At 43.6% G+C, this 26,376-nt stretch overlaps 1 protein-coding gene across 1 annotated transcript in view; it reads right to left on the bottom strand.

Annotated features, from left to right (window-relative positions):
* rptor (regulatory associated protein of MTOR, complex 1) overlaps window positions 1-26,376 on the bottom strand; it is a 155,130-nt gene that overhangs the window by 36,596 nt on the left and 92,158 nt on the right. The window contains exons 11-21 of the mRNA XM_078282116.1: window positions 23,063-23,138; window positions 20,227-20,328; window positions 17,334-17,417; window positions 16,060-16,170; window positions 15,276-15,350; window positions 14,375-14,440; window positions 11,269-11,460; window positions 7,082-7,222; window positions 6,587-6,707; window positions 6,222-6,362; window positions 4,502-4,657 (exon numbers count right to left, since the gene is read on the bottom strand). Of these exons, the coding sequence (XP_078138242.1) occupies window positions 4,502-4,657; window positions 6,222-6,362; window positions 6,587-6,707; window positions 7,082-7,222; window positions 11,269-11,460; window positions 14,375-14,440; window positions 15,276-15,350; window positions 16,060-16,170; window positions 17,334-17,417; window positions 20,227-20,328; window positions 23,063-23,138 (1,265 nt within the window). The remainder of the gene's footprint in view (window positions 1-4,501; window positions 4,658-6,221; window positions 6,363-6,586; window positions 6,708-7,081; window positions 7,223-11,268; window positions 11,461-14,374; window positions 14,441-15,275; window positions 15,351-16,059; window positions 16,171-17,333; window positions 17,418-20,226; window positions 20,329-23,062; window positions 23,139-26,376) is intronic.

The raw sequence follows: 26,376 nt of genomic DNA, 5'->3' as shown, positions 1-26,376 counted from the left end.
TTTTGCCTCACTATCCCTCTGTCTCCTCCCATCTTTTTCTCTCTCTCTCTCCTTCTCCATCTCCGTCTTTCTCTGTACTTCCCACCATCCAGGGGGGGTTCCTCTCAACCCGGTCTCTGAGGACGACCCATCTCTTTCCATCTACTCCTCCTTCTCTCTCTACATCCCTACCCCCCCCCCTCCCCCCCTTTTAGAGACGACAGAGGGGCTGGAGAGTGTGGAGCAGAGCCCTTTGGCTGTGAATCCCTTCGGGCGCTGAGGGGGAAGAGGGAAAGAGTGAAGACCGGCTGACCCTCTTATACCACAGACTCCTCTCCAGAGGCTTCGATGGTATTAATCACCACACTTCAAAGACAGGAGACCAAAGGGGGATGATTGACAGAGATGAGAGGGGGAGGAAAGAGGACTATGGATGGGAGAGATAGGAATATTTTAGAGGGAGAACAAGAGAAGGAATTTGGGGGAGAGAGGTGAGGAGCAGGGAGGCCAGAGGGAGTGAGAGAGGAGGAGGGAGGAAAGAGAGAGAGAAATGGTGGGGTGGGGACAAGAGAATGTTATTTCTGACTTTTTGCATTACTGCAGGAGCTTGAGTGCTGGGAGATATGGACAAAGACGGGTCAAAGAGGCAAAAAGAGATGGAAGAGGAAGACGGAGACAGCACATGAAAGACAGTAGAAAAAAGGGCAAATAGGAGGGAGTCGAGGGGGAAAAGAAGAAAGAGAGGGATGGACGGAGAGGACAAGCGGTGAGAGGCAAAGGAGAGACAAGTGTGAGAGAAAGTGAGTGACAGAGTTAAAGAGGTGATTAGGCTGTAGCCTGAGGGCCAGGATATGATTAGGGACGACTAGCTAGCTCGCTAGCTGCTGCAGTAAACAGCCAGTTGATGAATGTGAAATACGGTTCCTCTCCCATTTAACTGCTGCGCTACATTACGAGTGCACACATATTACCACTGCATTGCCTCTACACAGTCCACATGAGGGAATGTGATGGCACATATAACTCACTGGCTGAACGCTGCGCCAATGCCTTGTCCCGGTTTGACACTCGCTCCGCTTGAAGATTTCGGCAGAGTGAAATGGATGCACACACAGTAGTGAAGATGTTAACTATTGGCTAAATGCAAGACTGCGTCATTGTTTTACAGTCGCTTCAATTCTGAAAGATGCCATAAAATACTTTTAGAGCTGGATGGCGATTTTTGGCGTTTGAAATGGCTGAGACATAAAAAATGCATCAGAACGTTTGAAAGCAGAGAGGAAATTCCTCTGTGAGGCATATTTTAAATACATTTCAGAGGGAGCTGTAAGCACCGTAAGCAACCGTATATCACGTCTTTGCTGTCCTTATAATGGGCGAGTCTCTCAAATCCACTGACACAGGTGGAAGTGAAGCCAAGCCCTTGCTTTAGCAAAACATAAATGTCAAAGTGGATATTGTGAATGCCTGGGTTAGGAAAGGGGGGGGGGGGGAGGAGGAGTGCTAGTTCAGATACTTTTCTAGCAACCAAAATCATTATGTGGGAACTTATTGAGAGGGTACAGAAAGACAAAAAAATGGAAAGAATGACTTTTCCATGCGCAAATAAATCAACAAATTACTACTGTAACTCTCCAGTGAGTCTCACACTGTTGGCAATCCTACTGGTGCCAGTGTCCAGAAGGTATTTAGCGTTTATGGCTTTGTTTTAAACTGCTATACAATGCACCAGGCACTTTATATTGCTAGATTAGTTTAGCAGTGATAAAACAAAGTGATCGAGTACAAAAGAGATAAAAAGACACCAAAAGAAAAGAAACAAATTATTAATTTTTACAGACAAGGTAAAAAGCCCCAAGAGTCTTATAGAAACACTCAACATTCAAAACAAACAAAAGAAACAAATGAGTAAACAACAAAAAAAGTCAAAACTACAAGCAAAGACTCAGCGGAATTAGAGAATGTAAATGATAACAGGAATGTAAATGTCAACACAACATCGAGTTCAACACGCATTTGCACTTAAAAACCGAGTATTTCAGCCTGCCTCGTCATTTGCTATGCAGCCGTATAATGCAACCAGTGCTGCCTCTTCCATTCTCCTGCTTCCCCCTGTTTGTTTATACATGCAGCACACTGCTAGGTGGAAGTTATAAACAAGCGCACAGGGAGGCTGGGACTCTTTTCAGCCGTAGCAGGGGCACAGCTTAGTGGGCGAGGGGCCAATATGCCTTTTAACCTGTTTACATGGGAACCTCACGCCGGCATTAAGGGCCCACAAGCAGCTTGAAAAGGTTTAACCCAACGTTGAATGCTAAATTCTGCGGATAAAAGAGTAATGACAGCAAGCGCTGCACCGCTGTTTTTTTAAATTTTGATTTATTCCCCCTCAACATTCATTTCCTGGCTTTGATGTCCCATGGCACCTGTGCCTTGAAAACCCCCCCCAAAAAAACAATCCCACTAGCTCAGCTGTGTCTGACTAGGTCGGGTTTATGCCAATCCCCTGTGTCGAGGGAGTTTGATTAATGCTGGATTAATTGATAAATCCCAGATTAGAGCATGACCTGGTCTGTCTCACCAGAGAGCTGCGCTAGAGGAACATCAATGGAAACAGGACAGACAAGCTATGTTATCACCTAGGGCCACTACTGTGTGTGTGTGTGTGTGAGTGTATGTGAAGGTATGTGTGTGTGGGCGTGTGACAGCGAATGAGAAGTGTGTGCATGACTGAAAAAGTGTGTGTGTGTGTGTGTATGAGTGAGCCTCTATCCAGATTTTCTTTTTAGAAGTACATTGTGTTAAAGTTCAATTTCAAAGCGGAGGAAATTGTGCCGAGGTCTCAGAGGAGCCTCAGCTTTCAAGGACGGATGCTAATGGGGCTTGGCATGAAGTTGCTATAGTGGGAAGGGACATGCTATGCTCTGTTAAGAAATGCTTAAAGATACATTGTTAATTTATACTTTGCAAATGGTTGACAGCGAATGGAGAAGACAGCTCAACTAACTGACCCGATATGAACGAAGCTCAACAGGATGGCATTCATTTAGGAACTAGTCAAAGAAAACACTTTGAAAAGGGGATTTTATTATAGTACCTGAACCTACTTTCATGCCAAGTCAAATTTACCATCCTCTAGAGCTCAATTTACTTTTCCATTCGATTTTCCATTTCGACTCATTTTCCATCGTGCCTCGCGAAAACACATACCGGAACGTGACGGGGAAGCTGGGAGCTTTCGAGCGGGTTGCAACTCGGAAAGCAACAATATGAGAAAGAACAACAAAGGGGAATCCCCCGTTTCCCCCTGCCCCCGTGGGGCTGGAAGTGAGTTAATGGTTTCTCTGCTCGCACACAAACCGGCTGTCAGGACGCATGGCGGAGCCCGCCAATCACGCGGGTACAGGGGTAAGCGAGCGGGTCCGGGTTCAGCGCGTACCAGGAAAAGCACTTAAATCGCCTTGGTGGCTCGCAGGGCAATCCCCGCGCCCCTCTGCCCTGCTGTTCTTTACACATATACAAACCTTTTTTTCCCACTTGTTTGTTCTATTTCTAGACCGGCAACTTTCCTCTCTATGCCTAGCCTCGTTTGTGAGGTTCTGCCCTCTCTGGGGGCGGCCTGAGGTCTTTCTTTCTGGTGCCATCACACTCTCAGGGTCTTCACTCATTTTGTTCCCCCTGTCTTTCTCTCAAGCAAAGTCCTTTGGGTAGTGTTTGTTCTTAGGATGCCCCTTCCTGTCTGTCCCAGCACCATGCTACACTAGTCCTTGTTACTGTCTGAGGCCTGCAGTGCTGATACGGCATCAAGAAAAGATACACACTTGAAGGGCACATCTAACTCTATCTCTCACTAATGTTGCTAGCAGCCTCTCTTTAAGTCTGCTGGGATTTGTGAGTTATTCATTCTTACCATGAGGCAGCAGAGACAGCCAAATATGTAAAATGAAAAGTCCCATATTATTAATTTCTCATTATTTTGTTTTCAAATATACAGAGACTCAGGATAAGAATAATGTTCTTCAGGGTGTTTTGCAAATAATACCTATAATATGGGACCTTTAATATCATGAAGGTCTAATAAATATACAAAATATATAGTATGTTTCATTCCAAAATGAGAGTGCCGCCATTTGAACAACTTAGAAAATCATAGCTGGCTTGATGGTAAAGTTGATTATGGGATAGAAGTTTTTCGCTGACAAACAAAGTTAACTTATAAAATACTAACATTTTAGAAGACGTAATTATTTGTATGTTTTGAAAAATGATCAATGAGCATCAGAGAACATTTCTTTTTTCCAAAACAGATGAATAGCTTTTTGGAATCAAACACTTCAGATGTCAGACACTTCTGATGATCTGAAATTACCTGGTTCGGATGGGAATCTATGAGCAGGGGATGAGTGTGTGTCATGCTAGTGTGTCTCTCCCTCTGTGTGTATCAACAGCTGACGTCCAGCAGCGCCGCTAACGCTCCTAGAACAAGGTCCGGTAGAGCTGCAGTACAACTGGTAAGCGTTACCTATGAGGGAGTTGAGGGAGGAATAGGAGGACACCCGTCTCATTTTGTCAATGGTCTCGAAGGAGAGGATGTACTCGTCGTTGTCGGGGCTCCCCAGGGTGCTGCTGGCGCTGCTGCTGGTGCTCAAGTTACCGGGAGAGAAGGCTGCCGGACCTCCTGGATGGAGAAACACATGTACACACACACACATTCACAACAGCGCAAGTTACCCTTGGATCCAATCACCCCCAAAAAAGCACGAGCTTCATAAATGTAAGTAGAAGAAGAGGATGAAGAAGAGGAAAAGCAAGAGCAAGAAGATCAAGAAGAGGAGGAAGTAAACAAGAAAAACACATCAAAAAGCAACATCCAAATCAACATACAATACAGTTTTTATCCCCATGGTACATTTTATTTTATGGCATTTAGTGCTTCTAACTTATGTCTTACTTTGTGTGTAAGTGTTTTATGTCTTGGTTCATTTTTAGCCATTCTTGTCTGTTTTAAGTGAACTTGCCAAAACAAATCCCAATCAACCAAGTTCAGATGGCAATAAAGTATTGAACTTTAACTTGAACATCCAACATGGCATGAGGTGCGTAAGCCGTGTAAGCAGTCGTTCTGCCTAGAGGCTAGATGCCAACGCAAGAACCTGCCGACTTGTTCATGCACTCATTCCAAATGTCGGGCCCAGTCATCTCCACCCATAACTCCCATTATCGCCAAACATTATTCTGACTCGTACAGAACCCAACGCCATGCATCCTCCTAACTGACTGCATGCTGAAATGTGGCAATGGAGATTGGAAGAGAATGGAAATACGCTCTGTGGTTATTGATGGTAAACACCGCTGCCTGTTGCAATAAGCACCGTGAGCGTGAATTAGGAATGGTGTCAGCAGCAGGTTACGCGATTTAGCGTGAGCCAGTGATTTAGCTTCAGTCGGGGCTTACGCATTACTCACTCTGGCAGTGGTGACAGAGGGTGGAGAGTGAGCTTTAGTCGCCAGACATCTGAGTCAGTGAGCAGCGACACGGAGACGGGGTTAAGAGCTCAAGTTCAAAACATTGGCCCAAAGTGTGTGTGTGCGCCAAAGGCATACATTCTCAAATATGTGCATCAGTGGAAATGACAAGACATGTGCCCTAAAAGCTGTGGACATAAATGTTCTGTGTTTGTGTTTGTCGACAACACATATTTGAATTACAGAGATTCCCACATGCTCAGTTCTGACATCAGTGAGATAAACCTGCAGATTAAACACGATATGTATGTGTATGTATGTGTATGACGATGACATCATGACGAAGATGATGACCATTTTCCAGTTACTGGTGCATCGGAGAGTTAGGGGGAATAAATATGAGCACACTGAATGCTAAACTATTATTTCAGCTTTGTAAGCTGGTCACGACCCGTTGAGAAGGCCTTTATTGATGCTTATCGAGTCAACCTCGGGAATAGCAATGATAGATAGGAAATTTTGCCTGAAGACTGTTGCGTCCATGGTCCACAGTTGCTGAAGCAGAAGAAAACTGAATAAAATGTGCTCTTGGGCTCTCCTGTCTCTCCCTGCATTCATTTCTTTCATTCAACTAACAAAATCTTCTCTTCCCCTCCTTCCTATCCTCCCACGGATTCATCCAAATCACCGCTTGATCTTATTTATCTCTTTCTATCTCTTGTGCTCTCTCTCTCTCTCTCTCTCTCCATTTCCCAGCATCCCTCCCTCTCGCGTACCCTCTTCGTTGAGGTTGAGGTTCTGCAGGCTCTTGTTAAGGTTGCGGGCGGTGGTAGCGGCTCGGATGTTGGTGTAGGAGTTGACCGAGCGCAGACGTGGGATGGCCGGGCTGTCCCTCACCGGGGTCAGGTTACCAGGCTCTGGACGGAAACACAGGACGGACACAAGGGTAGAACCTCGATAATCTAACTCCTGACTCAAGTAACTCCAAGTATTTACAAGAAAATTCAATTAAATGTGCATACATATTTCCCAGGTTTTTCCAACACCACATGTTTTGTTCTTCATGCTTATTCTAAAGTCCTGTCAGTTTGGAAGTCTGAAATGTGTGTGTGTGTTTGTGTATGTGTGTGTGTGTGTGTACCTGCGGTGTTGGCTGGTGAGGGCACACTGTAGTTCTTCTCCTCCTCTATGAACTGGAGAGCCACTGTACAGAAGTTACTCTCATACTGGACCACCAGGTGACTCAACGCCACCACCAGCTCCTATGAAAAACACACACAAACACGCACACACACACACACACAAACAGAATTATCAACAGAAAATGTGGTCATGCTTGATTACGATTTTAGTAAGTAACCCCATTTTTGATTCATATCTGGCACATGCCCTCTATTTATTGTTATTATTCTTAGTATTCTGTCACATCACCATACGGCCATCTTGGTAGGAAAATAACAGGTGATTGTAATAAATTAACAGGTGATTACAATCAAATGACAAACACAGCCAATGAGCTGTGTGTATTGTAAAGCGCCATATTGGTAGGAAATGTATGTGACATCATGGGAATACTATGAATTATGTGTAAAGCATTTTGCAACCGTTTTGAAAAGTGCTCATATTGTCCCGTCACCTTGCGGACCACCGGGCTGCCGTCGTTGATGAGCTGAGCCAGCATCATGGCTACGTTGTGGTCGATGGTGGTGGAGTGGTCCGTCCTCTCAGCAGAGTTTCCCACGAACGTCCCCAGAGCGAAGACCGCCGCACACCTCACCTAGAGAACACAGAGCGCCGTTACAGCCGTGACCACGCTGTATACTCACTTCCCTCTCGGTTCCTTAAAGCTGCAGCCCGCGCCGGAAAATAAAGAAAATAAAAACAACAACAAACTTGCTCTCGCGGCCCCTTGTGGCAGCTGATGACACATTTCCATGTTGTAATCACAGTTTTGAGAAGTTGTAAGTACTCAGTTAAAAATGTCTTCAAGTGCAAACATATTGTTTCACAAGTTTACAACTATTATTACATCTGATCACAAATGAATTTACACATTTGTGACTCTTTCCTGTGGGAGCAATTCAGAACACAGGTGTGCAGAGTTTCGTGACTACAAAGTGCAGAATGTGCGTCTACACATTTCAAAGCACAAGATCAAAGCTATTCTATGTGTTTTCATATTTTTTTAAGTCTGATTTACCTTCACTGATGCACTGCTCTGCCTTTTTCAATTGGCAGAAGTCAGTAGTTGGCCCTTTGCCTTGTAAACCAAACATTTGCTTGCCAGTCTCATAAAAAAATGCTTTGTGGGGTCACTGGATGAGCGTTTTAAAGGTAATCACGGTACAGTTTTCTCTAAATGTAACACTATGAAATGCGATAACGATTATCAGGGCTGCAGGCCCCTGTGAGCTGCTTTCTGTTGATATATTTCATTACTTTCTCTCTCCGCTTCATTGGATGTGTAATCCAAACACACAGTCTAGTGGAAGGTATTTTCCACGGGGGATTGGACTCCCAAATTGGACCAAATGACAGCACAAAGCAGATTACTGGATCTATTGTTTGTCATGGTGACATGGTTGGCAAGCAATATCTGAAAGAAATCATACATGCGGCATCTTTAGTGATGCTACAGTACACAGACATTGGTTTGATATGGTCTTCTTCCCTCCAACTAAAATCAAAACATTTCAGATAAACATATTGTCATTTTCTATGCAGTTGATGTGGTGCATCTGGAACAAAACTGACTAAATCATAAGTTGTGACTGCAGAAGCGGTAAGCAAGTAGCCCCCATTGAAAGGCTGTTGCTTAGTATGAATATATCCAAAACTAAGACGGTCAAATAAAAACGTATAACATCTCTAATTTTAGAATATGAGTTTCAGTTCGGCCACCTTCACTCATTCACTCAGGCATTTGTTCATTCACTCTTACACTGGCATATAGCTGTCTCCTTCAAATGGTAGCATTTGTCTACCCTCCAAAAGCAGCTACTTTTAATATGTCTTAAAGGTCAAAGGTCACAACAACAGTTTAGATTTCATATCAACAGAAATTCTACCCATAAATGCTTTTAAATTATATACAGTCCACTTCTATACCAACAGTATTTTTGCTTGAGCACCAATTAAACATTTATGTCCTTAATCTCAGTTTCACTACTCATGCAATTACTGCTCTACGGCTATCACTACTACTAGCTTACTAGCCAACACTGACTCCAATTTATAAAATATACTGCAGTTGTAAACATTGTAGGAAAAGCGCTGCCTGGCTACATAGATAAATAAATCTCCGCTAACAGAGAATATCTGTGAAGAACTGTTGAAGTTTATAGGGGAGAAATAAGAAGTCACCTCCAGCTCAATGCATGTATGCGTGTGTGTGTGTGGATATGCGTGCTGAAGCGAGCTGCAAACTACGAGTAAACAACAGTGTCCTCTTGGGGCCGCGCCGTCAGGCTCCGGCTTCAACTTAATTAAAACTCTCTGCTTATTCACTGATCTCTTCACCTATCCTCTTTCACTTTCTCTCCCTCCTCCATACCTATCACTTTCCCTGCATCCTCACTCCTCTTCCCCAGACTCTAGGGAAACAAACACACACACACACACACACACACACACACACACACACAAATAGAGATATCCTCACATTCCAACACCTGAGGAGAACTTAAAAATGATGTTTGAAGTCATTTATCAGTGTAAATGTGTTATTTTTCAACAGTTTGATGCAGTCAATTCTGATCAATCAGTCCAAGTCTCCAATGGCTTTAAATTACCTGCATCCTAAAAAAACGCTTAATGTAAAATAAATAAACAAGACAAGTAAATGAAACTGAGGCTGAGAAAGTACTAGTGGGTGTGTGTGTATCTGTGAGTGTGTGTGTGTGTGTGTGTGTGTGTGTGTGTGTGTGTGTGTGTGTGTGTGTGTGTGTGTGTGTGTGAGCACATGGACAGACGTGTCTGCAGACCCCACTTTCAACCCAACGGCCAAAGCAGCTGTCTGTCCAAGGGAGGGAGGATGTTACTGCTGGCAACAGATGTTCCATGTCTGTGTGCATGTTTGTGTATGTGTGTGTTTGTTTGCTTTTTTGTGTGTGTGTGTGTGTGTTTGTGTTTGTTTTGTATGCGTGTGTGCGCGTGCATGCATGTGTGTGCAGAGCGTGAGTGAGGGCACCAAGTGTCTGGGTGAACATCGGGGCAAACTCTGCCTCACCGTCCCTCCGGTCCGCACACGACCCAGTCAGATGTTGACCGTCCCGCTTTAATACGGTGGATCCAAACTGTTCAAAGGCTTTGTGGATTTGGCCCATATGTGTGTGTGTGTTTCACATTATTGAATCTGTTTGGTGTAAAGTGTACACTGTATGACACGATGAGTATTACAGAATGCGAACGAGTGCGTTTTGGTGCGTGTGTGTGTGTGTGTGTATAACAAGAGGGTCCGGAAACACTATTCCAGTGTATTAACCCGTGTACCAGCCTATGGAAAAGTATTGTAAGAAGACAATTTTACTCTGTAGGTACTTGATGAAAGTCTCCCTGATACATAATGTACTTACAATGGTGTAACAACACAATGTAACTTCAAAGTGTACAAACATAATGCACTAAACTAAGTATTTATATAATTGTTTCAGTACCTGACATAAGCAGTACTGAGTGAAGTGCTGTTTCCCACTCTTTTCTTCTCTGACTTAATGACAATTATTCACTGTTGTTTCCCCAAGTTATTCTGCTACGTTCAAGTTGCGATAAAACTGTGATGAACTGGCTGCGTTAAAGTTATTCATGGTTATAAAGTTATTCATGGTTATAAAGTTATTCATGGTTACATCACCTCATCTCTCTTTTTGAAACCGAGGTGATTCTTGAGTTTCAGCGGTGAAAGCTTAAATCCCAGAGAACATTTTCATGGTCCTGTTTTTACAATGTTAACAAAACAGTATTTGTGGTGTATTGGTCTTGAAAAAGGTTTCTCAGAATATCCAGTACTCAACTTTTTATTATAAAACTATAACACACACATACAGGATAAATTGAAATCAGTCAAATTTGACAAATATGTTCACAGCACAATGATAGCCTTAGTCTGTTTGTACACTTTGAAGTTATATTGTGTTGTTACACCATTGTAAGTACCTACACAGTCATTTTCCTTTCCATAGGTTAGTACACAGCTTTATACACTGGAATAAGGCCATGTAAAGTGTTAACAAGGGTTCCTACACATATTCCAATTCAAATTCCTCGACTTTTTAAAGACCTTTAAACTCGGATATGAAGACAGTTTTTTTGGTCGGTGTTTGGCATGGTGCATGCTGACAGTGGTTGGTAAATATGACAGTCAAAGAAATCTATATCACTGTATAACTTATATCTATATAAATGTGTCGTCATGTGTGTGTATCAAGACTGAACAAGTATTTTCCCCAGATGGTGTTTCATTGGATCTACAAGTGTCATCAAGTTAATTTAAGACTTTTTCTAACGCCAGTTAGAATGAAGTACTGTATAAAACCAAATTTGAAAATTGAAATATATGTAGAAATGAGAGCAACTGAATTCTATCAGAACTTCTGAAGACCTAAGAAACAATACAATATTTTTAAGATATCTAAGATTTAAGATGCTTCATTTAACTGTACCCAAGACCTTCCAAGGCCTTGATTTTAGATAATATCCTTTCAGATACTAGTTTTCGAGAAGACACCCTGGTATATTTCCATTCATTTCCAGACATTTTTTGCAATGCCCGAACTTTTCAGACTTTCTGGATTCTGAGTAGGAACCCGGGTATCAACCTCTCACCTCTGGGATTGGGTCTGACAGCAGGATGTAGAGTTTCTCGTGGGCGCTGTCCCGGACTCCGCACCAGCGAGCCGAGTCGAAGTTCTGCCAGATGCGGCCCAGACAGATGGCCACCCACTGGCGGAGCAGCGGGTGGGGGTCCGACAACTGCTCCAGACAGTTGGCTATCAGGTTGCCCTGCAGGCAGGCCTCCTGGTGGGGGGAGAGGAGGGTATGAGAGAGAGAGAGAGAGAGAGAGAGAGAGAGAGAGAGAGAGAGAGAGAGAGAGAGAGAGAGAGAGAGAGAGAGAGAGAGAGAGAGAGAGGGAGGGAGGGAGAGAGAGAGAGAGAGAGAGAGAGAGATAGATATGGAGCAATGAAGAAAAGTGGTGAGGTTGAGAGGTGGAGGGAAGAGGAAGTGGAGAGGAGGAAGGAGCGGTGAGTGTGAGAGTTGTCCACAGTTGTTCAGTTGTGCACTTTGTACTAATGGATTTTACTGTAACAAAGCCACTGAGCCACCACTGATGATGATGTCACTACAGGTCGTAAGGTCAGCGTCACTCAATTTTACGTCCGGTGACCTAAACAGACAGAGTGAGCAGTAGGGTTTGACTGATATGGGTTTTTAAAGGCCAATACTGACATTTTTAGCCCTGGCAACAGCAGGGGCTCTATGGATCGCACTGTCGGTCGGCCGGTCTGTCGATCTGTTCACCACTTTTGGTCACGTGGGTGAAAGTGTGCCGCAAGGAGTTCGATTGTAGACTCTGAATCGGGAGCCCCGAGTTCGATTCCTGGCAGGTACACTTCCACAAAATGTCCGATTACACCAATGTTGTGGGGCTGTTAGAGTCTAGTCTTGTTAGATTGCGTTGCTAATATTATGTGTCGATATTCAATACCTTTAAATTCAACCTTTTATATGCCAAAAATTACAAGGATTGAGTCGTTCCCCCAAAATGTTGTGGAAAAACCTCTGAAACAGCATTTAAACCGTCACGTGACACTAAAACTCTCCACTGAAACCCAAACTAATGAAATTCTTTTAGGGTTATGATCTACTGAGGGCAGAGCGATGCACCACACCTATTCAATGGTAGGGGAAACTGGGGATACATCACGCCTTTAAATGAAGAATTAATTTACAAAAACATGATTTACCAATTAAATTACTAATTAAAATGTGCAAGTAAGATAGAATTTCTTTGCAGATTGTTTTTTTGTAGCTGTGGTCAGGGACGACACTGACCTGCCGATATCCAATATTTAATAAAAGGCCAATATCAGCCTGAGACATCGGTCTAACCCACTGAGCAGCACAGAGGCTCTCGGCTCTGAGCATGCTCGTAACTCATTAGCGAGCTAATCGCCAAAGCCCGGAATCTCACACTGAGTGTATGAGGCTTGCAGCAGCATGCCCTATTCATCTGAACCCCTTCCGCCCCTTGAAATCTTTTTTGTAAACAAAAGGTAATTAGACCTAAGCCATCAGGGCCCTCAAGTTTGTGACAGCTTAAAATAAGCTAGAAAAACTGGTGTCCTCTATTTAAAATCCCTTTTTAAACTCAGTTTCTTTTATGTAATATTTTTTGCAGCAGAGCATTAGCAACTGTTCGTTTTACATCTTTTATCTTGCCTTTATGTTGCCTTGTTTATGTTATTGCTTGTGAAGCACGTTAGAAGTACTATGTGAGAAAATGGAGAAAATGTTTTACTAAATGTATTATTGCTGCGCAACTAAAGCACCATGACAGATACATGCTGGGGGAGAATGAGTGTGCGTGTTTCCATCCTCATCTGATGATCCCATCTTTAACGTACAGTCTCAGAAGTTCTCAGACATTCCCAGCGCACATAAATCTCCCTCATGAAACACCTCATACCCACATGAACCACAAAAAACGCCCCCGTTTTGTGTGCCGAGAAACCTCCCTCGTCTCCCATGAATTGAGGCATCATAAAAACAAATCTTTTATCAGTAGCGACACAATGTACCCGCGTCTCCTCATCCCCCCTCTCCTTTCTTCCTCTTCCTCAGATCGCTCTCGTGTCTTTCCCTCGGCTCTGATCACGCCTCCCAGCTGAACCCTGGGAGCTGGTATATTAAGACGCCAGTGCTCAGTGACATGTTCTCAACAAGCTAAAGCCAGCGATACCGCAGTAATGAGTGCTGTTGTTGAAAGTAAGAGGGATAAATTATGGAGACGCGGGAGAAGGGAGAGAGTCTCTCTGTAATGTTGGGGATCATCTATTATTTACGGGCCTATGAGAGAGGTAGGAGCATTAAGTAAACATAGGGATAGGGAAGAAGAATGGGTGTTTCTGAGCGCCAGAGCACATATACCCTTTCTGATTTGTCACATTTATATAATGTCGGGCGAGAGGGAAGATGGTGGGCGAGAGTTATAGGGAAAGAGAAAGTCACGAGAAAAATGAATGAGTCAAATAACATTCGCAACTAGACAGAGAAATACAGGAGAGCAGGAGAAAGGAAGCAAAATGGAGTGAAGGTGGGATATTTCTATGTGGAAGAGTGTGTGTGTGTGTGTGTGTGTGTGTGTGTGTGTGTACACTCCACGAAATGACCAGCTACATCATCTCAACAGCAAACCCCTTGGACAGTTGATCTGCGTCAGACACAAAAGGCTTCTGGGATTGAAAAACAGGAGCCGGGAGCAGGCCGAAGTGACACTTGCGGTGATAAAGTGTCACCATGGAGACGGTCGGGACGGAGACGGATATTATAGAGGTGACTGTTGGTGACAAAACTGTCACATAACCAATATCTCCGGAAATACACAAAGGGTAATACTCGCATCTCTCAAAGTGACGTTTGGCCTTAAAAGAACCTGTCGAGGTTCTGGTGAGGGGAGTAAATCAATAATCTGGCGCGCGCTGCCTTTGGGCCGCGCACAAGCAAACGGACAGCAGGGCAGAAATACACACACACATATACAAAGATACACACACACACACACACACACACACACACAAGCACACCCCTACCTGTCCAGTGTTTTCGCTATTGACAAGAACAGTCAAAATGAATACAGCAACGCATAAACGAACATATCTCCAATATCCAGTTCCACACACACACACACACACACACACACACACACACTTACCTGTCCTGTATTGTAGCTGTTGACGATAACAGCCAATATGAAGACGGCCATGGTCCGATGCTCAGCCTGAAACAGAAACAATACACTCATAATTAGATCTTTGTGTAATATTATATTTACATATACCATACATTACCAGTCAAAAGTTTGGACTCACCTAATTGAATGTGTTTTTCATTCTCTTAAAGCCATTTTGATCTAAAGGCTTATGCTTAAATGCTTGAAATGTGTTTTTTAGACAAATGTAAACAGTGAAGTTGATCCTATGTATGAATTTCTTTCCAAAGCCTTTGCCTTTCCATCAAGGCAAAGGGCGGCTACTTTAAAGAATCTAAAATATAAGACAGTTTTGATTTGTTTAACACTTTTTTTGGTCACTGCATAATTCCATTTATGCTATTTCATAGTTTTGATGTCTGTACTATTATTCTAAAATGTGGAAAATAGTAAAAAAAATTTTAAAAATGTTGCATGTCCAAACATTTGACTGGTAGTGTATCTGCCGACTTTTGTTCTGCTTTCTCTAGGTGTTTTGTGCAAAAGCATCTTATTAGCAATTCTATTACTTAAAGATGCTATGCATAGAACTGACTCTATGTTTTCCCACTCGTATAGATTTCCTCATTACTATTTTAACACACATTGACATCATATATTATAAACAGCCCTGATGATCTGCTTCATGCTTTCATATTTTCCAATTTGGGATTTGGAAGTCCTTAGGCTTGAACTCCTTTCAGTTGAGTGATAAGTTATGCATCAAAAGCAGCAGGAGGAGGAGGAAATAATGAAATATCCCCTTAGAAAATGTGTAGACAAAATCCCACATGGGGTTTCTTTTTTAAAATCTTAAAATCTTAAAATCCACGCCAATGTGCCACGGTGATTGGTGGATACTCACAGGCATGTAATTGTCGGCCAGCACAGACAGGAAGTACTTGTGACCGTTGTCTTTCACCAAGTCAGCTTGACACGACTAGAGAGACAGAGAGGGAGAGGGAGAGAGAGATTGAGGAGTGCAAGAGAGAGAGAGAGGGAGAAGTAGAAAGAGCGAGAGAGATGGAGAGAAGGAGGGACAGTGGGAGAGAGAGAGAGAGAGACAGAGAGGAGAAAGGGGAGATTCAGTTTCTGTACAGATGTTTCAGTGAGTAGCTCAAGGCCACTTTCCATTCATACAGTGTTCAGCCAGTGCTGCCATGGGGAGTATTTCTCCATTTCTCCCATGGCTGCTCCACCAAAACACTAAATGAATACTGATGATGACACACCGCTGAGTGTTTTCATTGAAAAGTTTTATTGCCTCAGCGAAAGTATGCAGATACACACACACACACATATACACAGACGCATGAACACCTGTTTTCTTTCAGCCGGCCGATAAACAGCGGGGGTATCATTCCAAATTGATCAGTGTAAGAACAACTAATTAAGCCCCTGGCATCACTGAGCAAGCATTCACATCAAATAAACTCAACTTTCAAACTGAATTGTTGATCATTTTCTTTCTGTATTCATCATACAACTATGCCGTAAAAACGATCAAAACCGATCAAATAAAACTGGGTTCTCAAGACAATATGGGGTTAGAAGAGGATATTTCATGATGATGAGGGAGTATGATTCTAGTCTGTCTTAGTGTGTATGTGTGTGTGCGTGTGTGTGTGTATGTGTTTTATGCAACTCACACTATCGACGGCCAGAATTTTGGCCCAGATGAACACCAGTAGCGGTCGGAGCTCTCTGGCTGAACTCTGGAGCAGCTTCAGCACGTAGGGGAAGATCCCTACTGACAGGGCCTGGAAAACACACACACACACACACACACACACACACACACACACAACTGGTGTTTAGAAGGTAGTATCCATAAAGCAATCATGTGCCGGGCCTTGTTGATGGACTCGATGGTGACATTTTGAACCCGAAGAAGCATCTGTGGTCTACAATTTAAACATGCGCTGTACGCTGGAATGAAATGTAGCTGAGCATGAGCTGTGAAAATAATTGAAAATAATGGAAAAATATAACATGAATTTACTTTTTGGAGCATACGCTACTAAAATGGAAACACTGTAAAAACCTGATGTTCCATAATATGTTCCATGTAAAAAAGAAGAGAGTATCTGGTGTTTCCCTTTTGTTAATGACACTATAATACTGAAACTGCCGCACTAAACTAGAGCAGGAGCATCTCTCTGGTAGATTTGGAGTGTGAGACTGGCAGTCCAAGGCATCTGGTCCAGGAATCACTTCAGATTAAATTCACTATATGATATCATTTCACCAGTACTGTATCTTCCTATTATCAAAAGTGAACTGAACTGAAAATTGGAGTTATTCCATTGGATTGCCGGTTGAGCAGTCAACTGTCTAACTACTACAGCAGCAAGATTGTACTTTGCAGTCTGTTTACAAAGAAATGTATCTTCTATCCAAAACAAGATTTAAAGCTATATTGTTAAAAACATCAATAGAAAAAGCCTATATACAGCCACAGTTAAAAAACAAACATAAATAAGAATAGTTCATTTCCAAAATGCTATGTATCTGTTTTGGTGAAAAGAAAAAAAGTTAATTATTCAATCTCTGTAAAATATAGACCCATGTGACAGTCAAGATTTGATCACCCAAAGCACCTCTGGCGGTCAGAGACACATCTGGCTACATTAAAAACAAAGTGTGAATGCAGTGTGTCTCAAATCCACATTATGTAAATGAAAAGAAACCTTTGTGTGTGTGGATCCAACCAAGAAACGTAACATACTTGTCAAAAATGTACTGTCAGGATTCTCGTGGATGGGGAACAAGCGAGACGAGGTGTTTACTGTCAATTTCAAAGGGCGCAAAGAACACAAGAGTATGTGACATGCACAGCAGTGAAGGGACCGGGATCGTTCTGGAGTGTAACCCTTCATTGGCAAACAGGTCATGTACAGTAGATGTAGAGAGACGAACCCACCAGACTGACGGCCCAGGGCCCCAGGTCCAGGAACCGTCCCAGCAGGTCCAGCGCCCGCAGCCGATGCACCTGACTGAGGAGGACCTGAAAGAGACCAGGGGTCAGAGGTCAACTGTGCTGCCTCCGCACCCAGAGGAAGCCCGAGATTAATGGAGGAAGGAGGAGGAGGAAGGACAGCAGGGGGAAAGGCAGAGAGGGAGAGGAGGTGGAATGGAACAGGTGGCTCTCCCTGGCACCAGGTTGCAATTGTTTACTGTGTGTGTGTGTGTGTGTGTGTGTGTGTGTGTATGTGTGTATGCGCACATGTGTGGGGGTGTGCGGGAGCGGCCTCTTGGCTTCCACTTCTCTTCATACTGACATTTGGTTTGGGACAATACCTTAGTGTGTGTTGGTATGTGAGCCTATATATGAATTTGTGCTTACGTATGTGTGCGTAAGTTGAATGTGCAAGCGATGCCAAATGGGATGACAAAGTAGCAGTTTTGGCCAATAAAGACTATTTTAAGGATGCATATGGTATGTGCTAAAAGTGTGTGTGTGTGTGTGTGTGTGTGTGTGTACTCTCCACAGCATGCAGTATCAGGCATATGCAAGCACAGAGCCTGTGTAAGGGCTGGACACTGGTCAATCCCTATGTGACAGTCCCACACTGTGCGTGGGGACAAACATATGGAGGGAAGCAGGTTCGCACAAATACACACACACACACACGCACACACACACGTACGCACTCTCACAGCTATTTCCATCAACACGTAAGGTATTATTAGAGTCCTCCGTGACTTAAACCCGGTGAGCGTGGCCACACACTCAGAGGGAGACCGGGGGAAGACCATGCCAGGGTTACCTCCAACCCTCCGGGGAAGAGCGTGGGAACATGCGCGTTTCTGTGTGTGTGTGTGTGTGCGCACGCATGTGACGTGTGTGCTCTCCAGGAATAAGATGATGCAGTTATTAAAAAGTGAAAAACAGGAAATTGACTAAAACTTCTCCTGATCCACGCTGAAAGAAAAAAATTTATCTTTCTCATTATTGCACATATTCATCTTTCGAAACCTCATCAATTGATTTTACACAGATGTCAATGACTATTTTCCACACGCACACACACACACACACACACACACACACACACACACACACACACAGGTATACAGTATGTGCACAATGTACATATGAACATACACAGGGCGTTATGTCATAGCAGAGATAAAATACAATGTGGCACTACTCATACAATCATTATGAATCCCTGATGGATGCTAGAATGTTAAAATGTGTGTGTGTGTGTGTGTGTGCGTGTTAGAGACGCATTTGTGTCCTTTCCTCATTTCCTGAACCCACTGACTCCACTCTTCTTTATTAGGATGAGCAAGCATTTCCTTCCAGCATATTGTGTATCGTATGAGCTGTCCGGTGCCGTCATGCTGTTACATGATGCACACTTATGTCTAAATCAACTCATTGATGCTTAATGCTAAACAGGTGAGAATATGCGTTAGTGTGTGTGTGCATGAATGCTCTGACATTACCATGATATCACACATTAAAAGACATTGCAATCCCTTTGTAAAATCCTGTTAATCCTTGCTGGATGAAATGGCTGTTGTCAAGACAACGCAGGCATGGCACCTCTCCTTCCTGAGCCCTCTGGTCCTCCCTTTTATTATTAAAGCGCATTATTGATGGATTACTCTCTCTCTCTTGCCTGTTTCTTGTCGCTCTCTCCATCTCTCAAATGGAGCCAGATTATGTTATTGCATCAAATCATCACTCCTCTAAGAGTATGGCACTCTTTTGTTGGTTCTTACGCAACTGTGTGCTCAAATGGGTATAAAACCTGTTTCTGTGCCCATCCATTACATCAGAGGGCATGCAGTGGCCTTAGCATTACTGTGCCCTCACAGCGTAACACAGTGTAGTATTGCGTAATCTTAAAGGCTAACACAAAGAACTACGGTGCACGTGAGTCTTTTACACAATCGAGCTTTTTACACAAACAAGCACACACACACACACACACACACCCTCGTAATGCTACAGGCTACTCCATATTCCTAAGAGCCCCCTCCCCCCTCCGCCACACTTTCACCCACAATCCAGCGCTCCCCCATCAGTCTTTCTCCACTGCTTTTTCCTTGGCTTTTATGGGTCCCGGCAGAGCTGCTGTATGGACGCGCTGCGGCTCGCAGCTTGCTGAGTCAGCTGGAAATTACCATTCAACACGGACAGCGGAACACCACACCACTACTACGCTGTGATATAATATAACAGCACAACTGTACAACCCTGTGGGAGGCTAGGAGGGGAAAAAATCCCACTGCTATAGCTCAACGGCTGACGCACACTACAAGGTTTTGACAAGATTTTGCCCCAATTAAACCATCCAAAACAAATTTCAAAACACTGTGGGGAACACAACAGTCACTGTTTTTCTCATAGGCTCTGTTGCAGATCCACAATCAAGAAAATTTGCCTGCAACTGCTGTGTTTAACTTGCTGGAGATATTTTGCAGCACATATCAACCCTTAATGCTGGCAGCTACTCAGTGGAAACCTGAAGGAAGGAGGAGAGTGAAGATAAATGAAGAGAGAGGGGAGCTGTGAGAGCTAATACTGTAAAAGGTATTACTGTAATACAGTAGTTAAGGTAATACTCTAAGGTAATGCAGGATACTTGGTATGTGTAGTGAGTGTGTGTGTGTGTGTGTGTGTGTGTGTGCACTCAAGGAGCAATGGTTAAGGAGGACTGAGGTTGCTTGTGTGTCATGGAGACTAACCCAGGTGAAAATGTGGAGGGTGTACGTGTTTAAGAGAGCGGGAGAGAGACCACAGTGGGGTGTGTGTGTGTGTTTGTGTGTGTGTGTGTTTGTGTGTGTGTGTGTGTCTGCACCTGCAGTACGATGGGGAGCTGCTCAGGAGGATTTCTGTTCTCCACACCCATGGTCAACCACACCTGGAACGCCGTCAGCTGCTCCGCAAAGAACGGACTGTGCTGTGGGGAGGAAACACACACACACACTCATTTTGAAGAATTCACTTTATTTTGCTCACTCACACTCTCTCTCTCACACACACACACACACACACACCACCTCGAGCCAGTCTGCACTGACTGGCCTATAATTTCATAAAATCCCTTACACAACGAGCTAAGAAGTGACACTGGCGCTGCAGTAGTGACATAAATCCTGATCTGTCATGATCCTTCCCCTCTCTCGCTCCGCTTCCTCGTTCTGAAACGCAGCACAGCCAAGCCGTGGCAATTTTCCTGATTGATTGGTTGCTGGCCACAGAGTTTTTGATCACGCCGAGTGTTAATATTACAACAGTGTTGTGTAGTCTGTTGATGGATGTGGAAAGGGAAATATTAACGCTTCGCGACTGGATGGCTAAATTAATTTGTGCATAATCAAAGCTTCACAACTCTACACACAAGCATACCCGCAGACAATCGCACGGATACACAAAAAAGTGGTGCATGCTGGGTAGCAGTCTGGCTTAGAGATTAAGCTTCTGTATTTGAAGCACAGAGGGAGAGATACAGAGAAAGAGAGAAGAACAAACTTGGCAAAGAAAGCAAAGCATTTGTAATATGGAAAAAGTCTGTATAGGGCTGCATGATTATGGCAAATATGAAAATCATTTTACTACATTTTTCCATTAATATCCTGGCTTTTGTCAACTACAAAAGACATCTGAATTGAAATGAAATGTTTACATATGGCCGATATGCCAATATTCTCTAATTAATTCTATAATTATCAAGCGTAGAAAATAAAGCAGTGAATTTTGTGATATTGTGCAGCCCTACATCTGTCCTGACAGAGTCCAAGAAAGAGAGGCAAACAGTTGGAGGAAAGAAAGGCTCCTGGAAGAGCGGGCCAGAAAGAAAGGAAAGATCTCTTTTAGTACTCCTTCGAGGCTCAATTACAGTGCCGGTAAGTGTTTTCGGCCCGAGTGGCGCGAGAAAGTAAAGGAGGGAGGGAGGAGGGGAAACTGCTCCCGGGGGAGTGATGGGGAAGATGCCCACCTCCAGTCACCAGGTGGAGGGAGGAGAGACGAGCCCCACATAAAAGTGCTAACACCGGAGAAGTTGGGCAAAGGAGTGCAGACTGGCCTGGTCCGACTTTTCTGATTAGTTAGCATTACAGAACACTTGTTGCTGCTCTCTGTTGTGTAGAACATCGAGTAGCTGTTATCTAGTGCAGCGGTTCTCAACCTGGGGGCCGGGACGCCCCAGGGGGGCGCGAGATCGTTTTGGGGGGTCGCGAGATGATTGATGGAATAGGAAAAAACATATTCCTACTATACAAATTTATTATCATGTCTATTCTTTCAGATTTTTCTGTAATTTTTGCTTTTTTCTTGTGAAATACGGAATCGTTTTCAGCTTCTAGGCCTGCTCTGATAATTAATGAAACAAGCCGAAAAAGGCAGTATGATGAGGCAGTATTCTGTTTTAAGGGGTCACAAGCCAAAACCACTTATCTAGTGCAACGGTTCTCAGTATGTGTGTGTGTGTGTGTGCGCCTGTTCAAACACAGAATCGCCCGTCTCTGTTAACTATGAAGGTAAATATGTTGCAAAATGCGAGAGCTTGTAGACTTGATGTGAGAACTTGTAAAATACGATGTGAGAACTTGAAGAACAAAAATGAATGTGAAGTCACCGAAAAAATATTCACAAATGTGTAGATTGATATTTACATGAATACAATGACAGCTGCAAACTTGTAATCCAACATTTACTCATATTTATTTATTTTACTTGAGTCCATTTTCCAGTACAACCACAACTCCGTGATTACAACCTCTCGAATCGGTCACTGCAGCTTCACAAATGTGCTCTCTTGCATCACAAAGTGACGAATCTGCGCGCCTTGACTTTTGCAACACTTCTTGCGATAAATGTGTTGCAAAACTCACTTGTAGCTGTGAGAGAGCGCCCCCCCCCCCCCCCCCTCACCCCGGACGTCCTGAGGACAGCACATGGAGCAGAGCAAAAGAGCGCTTCGTCTTCCGATTTCTGATTGGTCATTTTTGTTCTTCAAGTTCTCACATCGTATTTTACAAGTTCTCACATCAAGTCTACAAGCTCTCGCATTTTGCAACATATTTACCTTCATAGTTAACCCTAATATCTTAGGTCACCATCGGTTCAATCGACCTCTCCCAGCAAGTTTCTAAAACACTCAGCATCTCCATCAAACTTCCCTGCCATGTCAGTAGATATAACAATAACAGTCCAACAGCGAGAAGTGCAGGTCCAGTGGGTTAAGGAACAATGTTTTTACCATTTTATCAAACCCTCCTGACCGACTGACACTTGAGGTATTAGAGCTGACATTTTACTACAATATCCACCGGGTCTGTGTGTGTGTGTGTGTGTGTCTGAGTGATTAATCAGGATAAATGCTGGTGTTGGAAAACTTGCAGTGCAAACAAGAACTGATGGGAGGTTTACAGCCTTAAGTGGTGGACAGATCCAAGAGTGGGATAACAGTCATCCATCAAAGCTAGATATCCCCTAACCCCCAACCTACACACACACACACACACACACACCCCCACACTTACTTGCAAAACCGCACACTCATATGGAAGGGTACACATCTTTCCACCTGAGTGATTCCGAGTGGAGCTAAAGAGGTATTGTTTTTCAAAGCAAGTCTTTCTCTTTCCCTCACACACACACGCGCGCACACACACACACGCACACACGCTTACTCTGAAGGCGGTTCCCTCCTCGATGATGGTAGGTAGCTGAGAGAGGCAGATGTCCACGGCCAGGTCCCACGCTTGCCTGGAGAGAGAGGACACCCACACACACACGCGCACACACACGCACACAAACGACATAACAATTAACATACGGTATGGGGGAGATCCTCCACCACGCAAAAACTTTAATGGAATCTCGTTTTATTTTACTGGAATCTTCTTTCAATGCACAGAAATGGCAATGAAAGTCAATGAAACAAATGCATTTCAGCACTTGGTCTTTGTCAGGGTTTCCCGTTCACCTCACCACACAAACTCACATTTTCCTAAGCTGACTTTTTGTCTCTCTCTTGCTCAGACACACACACACAACACACACACACACACACACACACACACACACACACACACACACACACACACACAAACACACTGCTACACACCCCCACCCTAAGGTCCTAGAGAGGGCAGCAGTGAGCCTTTGATCCTTTCCTAAACATCAGCATTCTCTCATGGTCATCATATCTAATTCATGGGGTTATGTAACGCACATCAAACCTCATCGCATTCCTCTAGTCTCCCTCTCCTCTTTCTGCCTCTCTCTTTCCCTCCTCTCTCTCTCTCACTCTCGCTCTCCTTTTCTGCAGCACGTTGAGCTCTGGGGCTCAAGGGGCTTTTTCCCCTCGGTTAGCATGGGTTATGGTTGAGTCATGTTCTCAGTCGATGCACTGCACACAACGCACTGCAATGTAATGTGATGTTGAACGAGTGGCATGGAGTTCACTCCGTTTTTCTCAGGCTCTTTCTGCTGCTGAAAGGGCTTTTCCAATTAGCTCTGAGCAGTTTGATGGAGTCACGCTCTTGGTCGACAGCACAGTGCTGCAGATAAATTGGATCAACTGGTGTTCGCACGGGAAATATGCAAACAAACGCGGACAGAAAACAGTGGTCTGAGATTAGGAACGTGGGGGTGGCTGGTGTCAGCTCCACCTGCCACTTGACAGGTGTTTCTAAAGTCGACAGAATAGATACTTTATGTCAACATCCATGCCAGCTGGTAAGAGTTCAGGCTGAATGGAGATTTTTTTTGATCCAACTGCCACTGCGGTGGGCAAAATAAAGTGTTATGCACACAAAAATGGCTGAACAGCAAATTTGATATTACTGCATTAGTAAGAACAGTTGCCACTCATTTTTGCTGCAGTGTTTCCGTACTGCAACATTCTGATTTTAGAGAAATGAGGCTTTATAAAATTCAGGCTGATGGTGTGGACACTGGCTGAAGCAAAAGTTATCCTACAGGGTTGAAGTAACCTGTACCTTTAATTAAATGAAACAAAGAATGCTATATTGGTTTGGTACAACATTTCTGTAATAATTAGACTAAGCATACAAAAAGTTGAATGCTGCTTGTAGAGGCACACAGCATCAAGTATTTATTTTTGTTTTAACGTTTATCTACACTGGGGAAATTTGCTGAGCATACATGCTCCTTTACAGCAACACTGAAGCATTCATGCTTCATAACTGTGCAGTACAACCACAGTTGTCTATAGCTGGCTACCGAGCAGCTGAACTGGATTGGAGCTGAGGGTTAAATGTTTTGCTCAAGACTCAATGGTAGTTGTTAAAGAAGGGGGTAGCGCACCCTGTTCAAAGATCTGAACTAGCAACTCTTCAGTCACATACTCACTTCTCTAACCATTAGGATACCAACACTCTCTTCTTTGCCGTCTTAATACTGCTAGGTTTATTTTTTAGGTATACAGAATCTCATGAGAGAGATTAGACAGCAATGTGTGTACAGCTGGCATCTAAAGGTATCAACAAATATCAGAAAGCATTGAAATAATGAAATCTCATGATGTTAAATCTTCTTCTAGTTAACAGGAATTTTTATTGAGGAAATCAACTGAGTGTGGTGAAAATCTATATAGAAAATTAAACGACATGAACAAAGGAGAAAATAATTCACCATCTCACAAACTAATGTAATGTAATGTAATGTAAATGTACCTTAATTCATCAAAGAAATGCATCAAAAGAGCACTGTTTTATGTTTCAAAGGTTGAAGTACTGGACTCAGTATCTGTACAGAAACATTTCCAAGGAATACCCAAGGCCTTATGGTGTTCCTGTAATCCAACAGCGGGGGAAACAGGCTGATAGAGCAGTCAAATCAGCGAAGACGCTCTCACAGGGAGGAGGCTGCTGCACTGTGTGAGAGGACAGCATTAACTTGGATGATGTCTGCCAATAGGAATGAGTTACTCGTCACGAAGCCTGTCTCTCTGTGTGTGTGTGTGTGTGGTGTGTGAAATCAGGGGACCGCCGGCAACAGAGCGGTGTGTAGGGGACCAGTTGGCGGCTGACTAAGCTCTTTTTCCTGTTGCCTGCAGAGAGTGGTGCAGCAATACACACACACACAAACACAAACATACACGTGCACACACACACACACAAATGGCCCACAAGGGAGTAATCAGCCTTTGGTTTCTTATCTGCTCTTGCCTATTCTGCACCATTTGAATAACAATTGCTGTTTGTGTATGGGCAGTATCATAACCCATCGATCAATGAGTCCCCAAATTGCCAAATCCCCTCCCTCCATCCTCCTTTTTCCCCCTCTCTGCTGTTCCAAACTTTATCTCTCTACAGTACACGCCTTTTATCTCTGGCACTTCCATTTTTCATCATTCCCTCAGTCTCATTTCTTCCACTCTGAAAGCACTTCTCTGCCGTTATTCCCTCTCCTTCATACTGTATGTGCCATTGTGCAGCAAAGTGCACTTCTCAATGTTCTTTGGCGGTAAACAGCGCAATATACCTACAATCTAAAATAATGGCCCTGTAAGAACGGGAAACAAGACTATCGCTCGCTTAAGGTACTTTCAGCGAGGAGCAGTTTTCTTTACAATAACTGATGCCAGGGAGTTACACAACAAGTCGCTCCCCCAGGCAGAGAGAGTGAGAGAGGTTTTTTTTTTTTCAACACAAGCCAGCTAATGAGTGGGAGAGATGGAGAGAGGCATTTATAGAAAAAAAAGAAGAAACACAATAGATAGTGGGAGAACTGCGTGTGGAACTAAAGGGGGATAGATGATGGGATAATGTTTCTCACACAGTGTGGAGGAGCATGTAAAGTCGATGGATAACTGGGAGTCTTTTCAGCCCATCGATGTGTGTGTGTGTGTGTGTGTGTGTACATTACCGCTAATGAGAATACATGGAGGACAACTCAATAAAGGTCTTATGAAATGTAAAGCACTGCTGCTGTTGGTCTCAACTCAACACTCATTAACACATCAGCACACTTATTG

This window comes from Centroberyx gerrardi, chromosome 3 (genome assembly GCF_048128805.1).
Source record: "Centroberyx gerrardi isolate f3 chromosome 3, fCenGer3.hap1.cur.20231027, whole genome shotgun sequence".
NCBI classification, from domain to species: domain Eukaryota; kingdom Metazoa; phylum Chordata; class Actinopteri; order Beryciformes; family Berycidae; genus Centroberyx; species Centroberyx gerrardi.
This window is presented reverse-complemented; position numbering and strand designations above follow the sequence as displayed.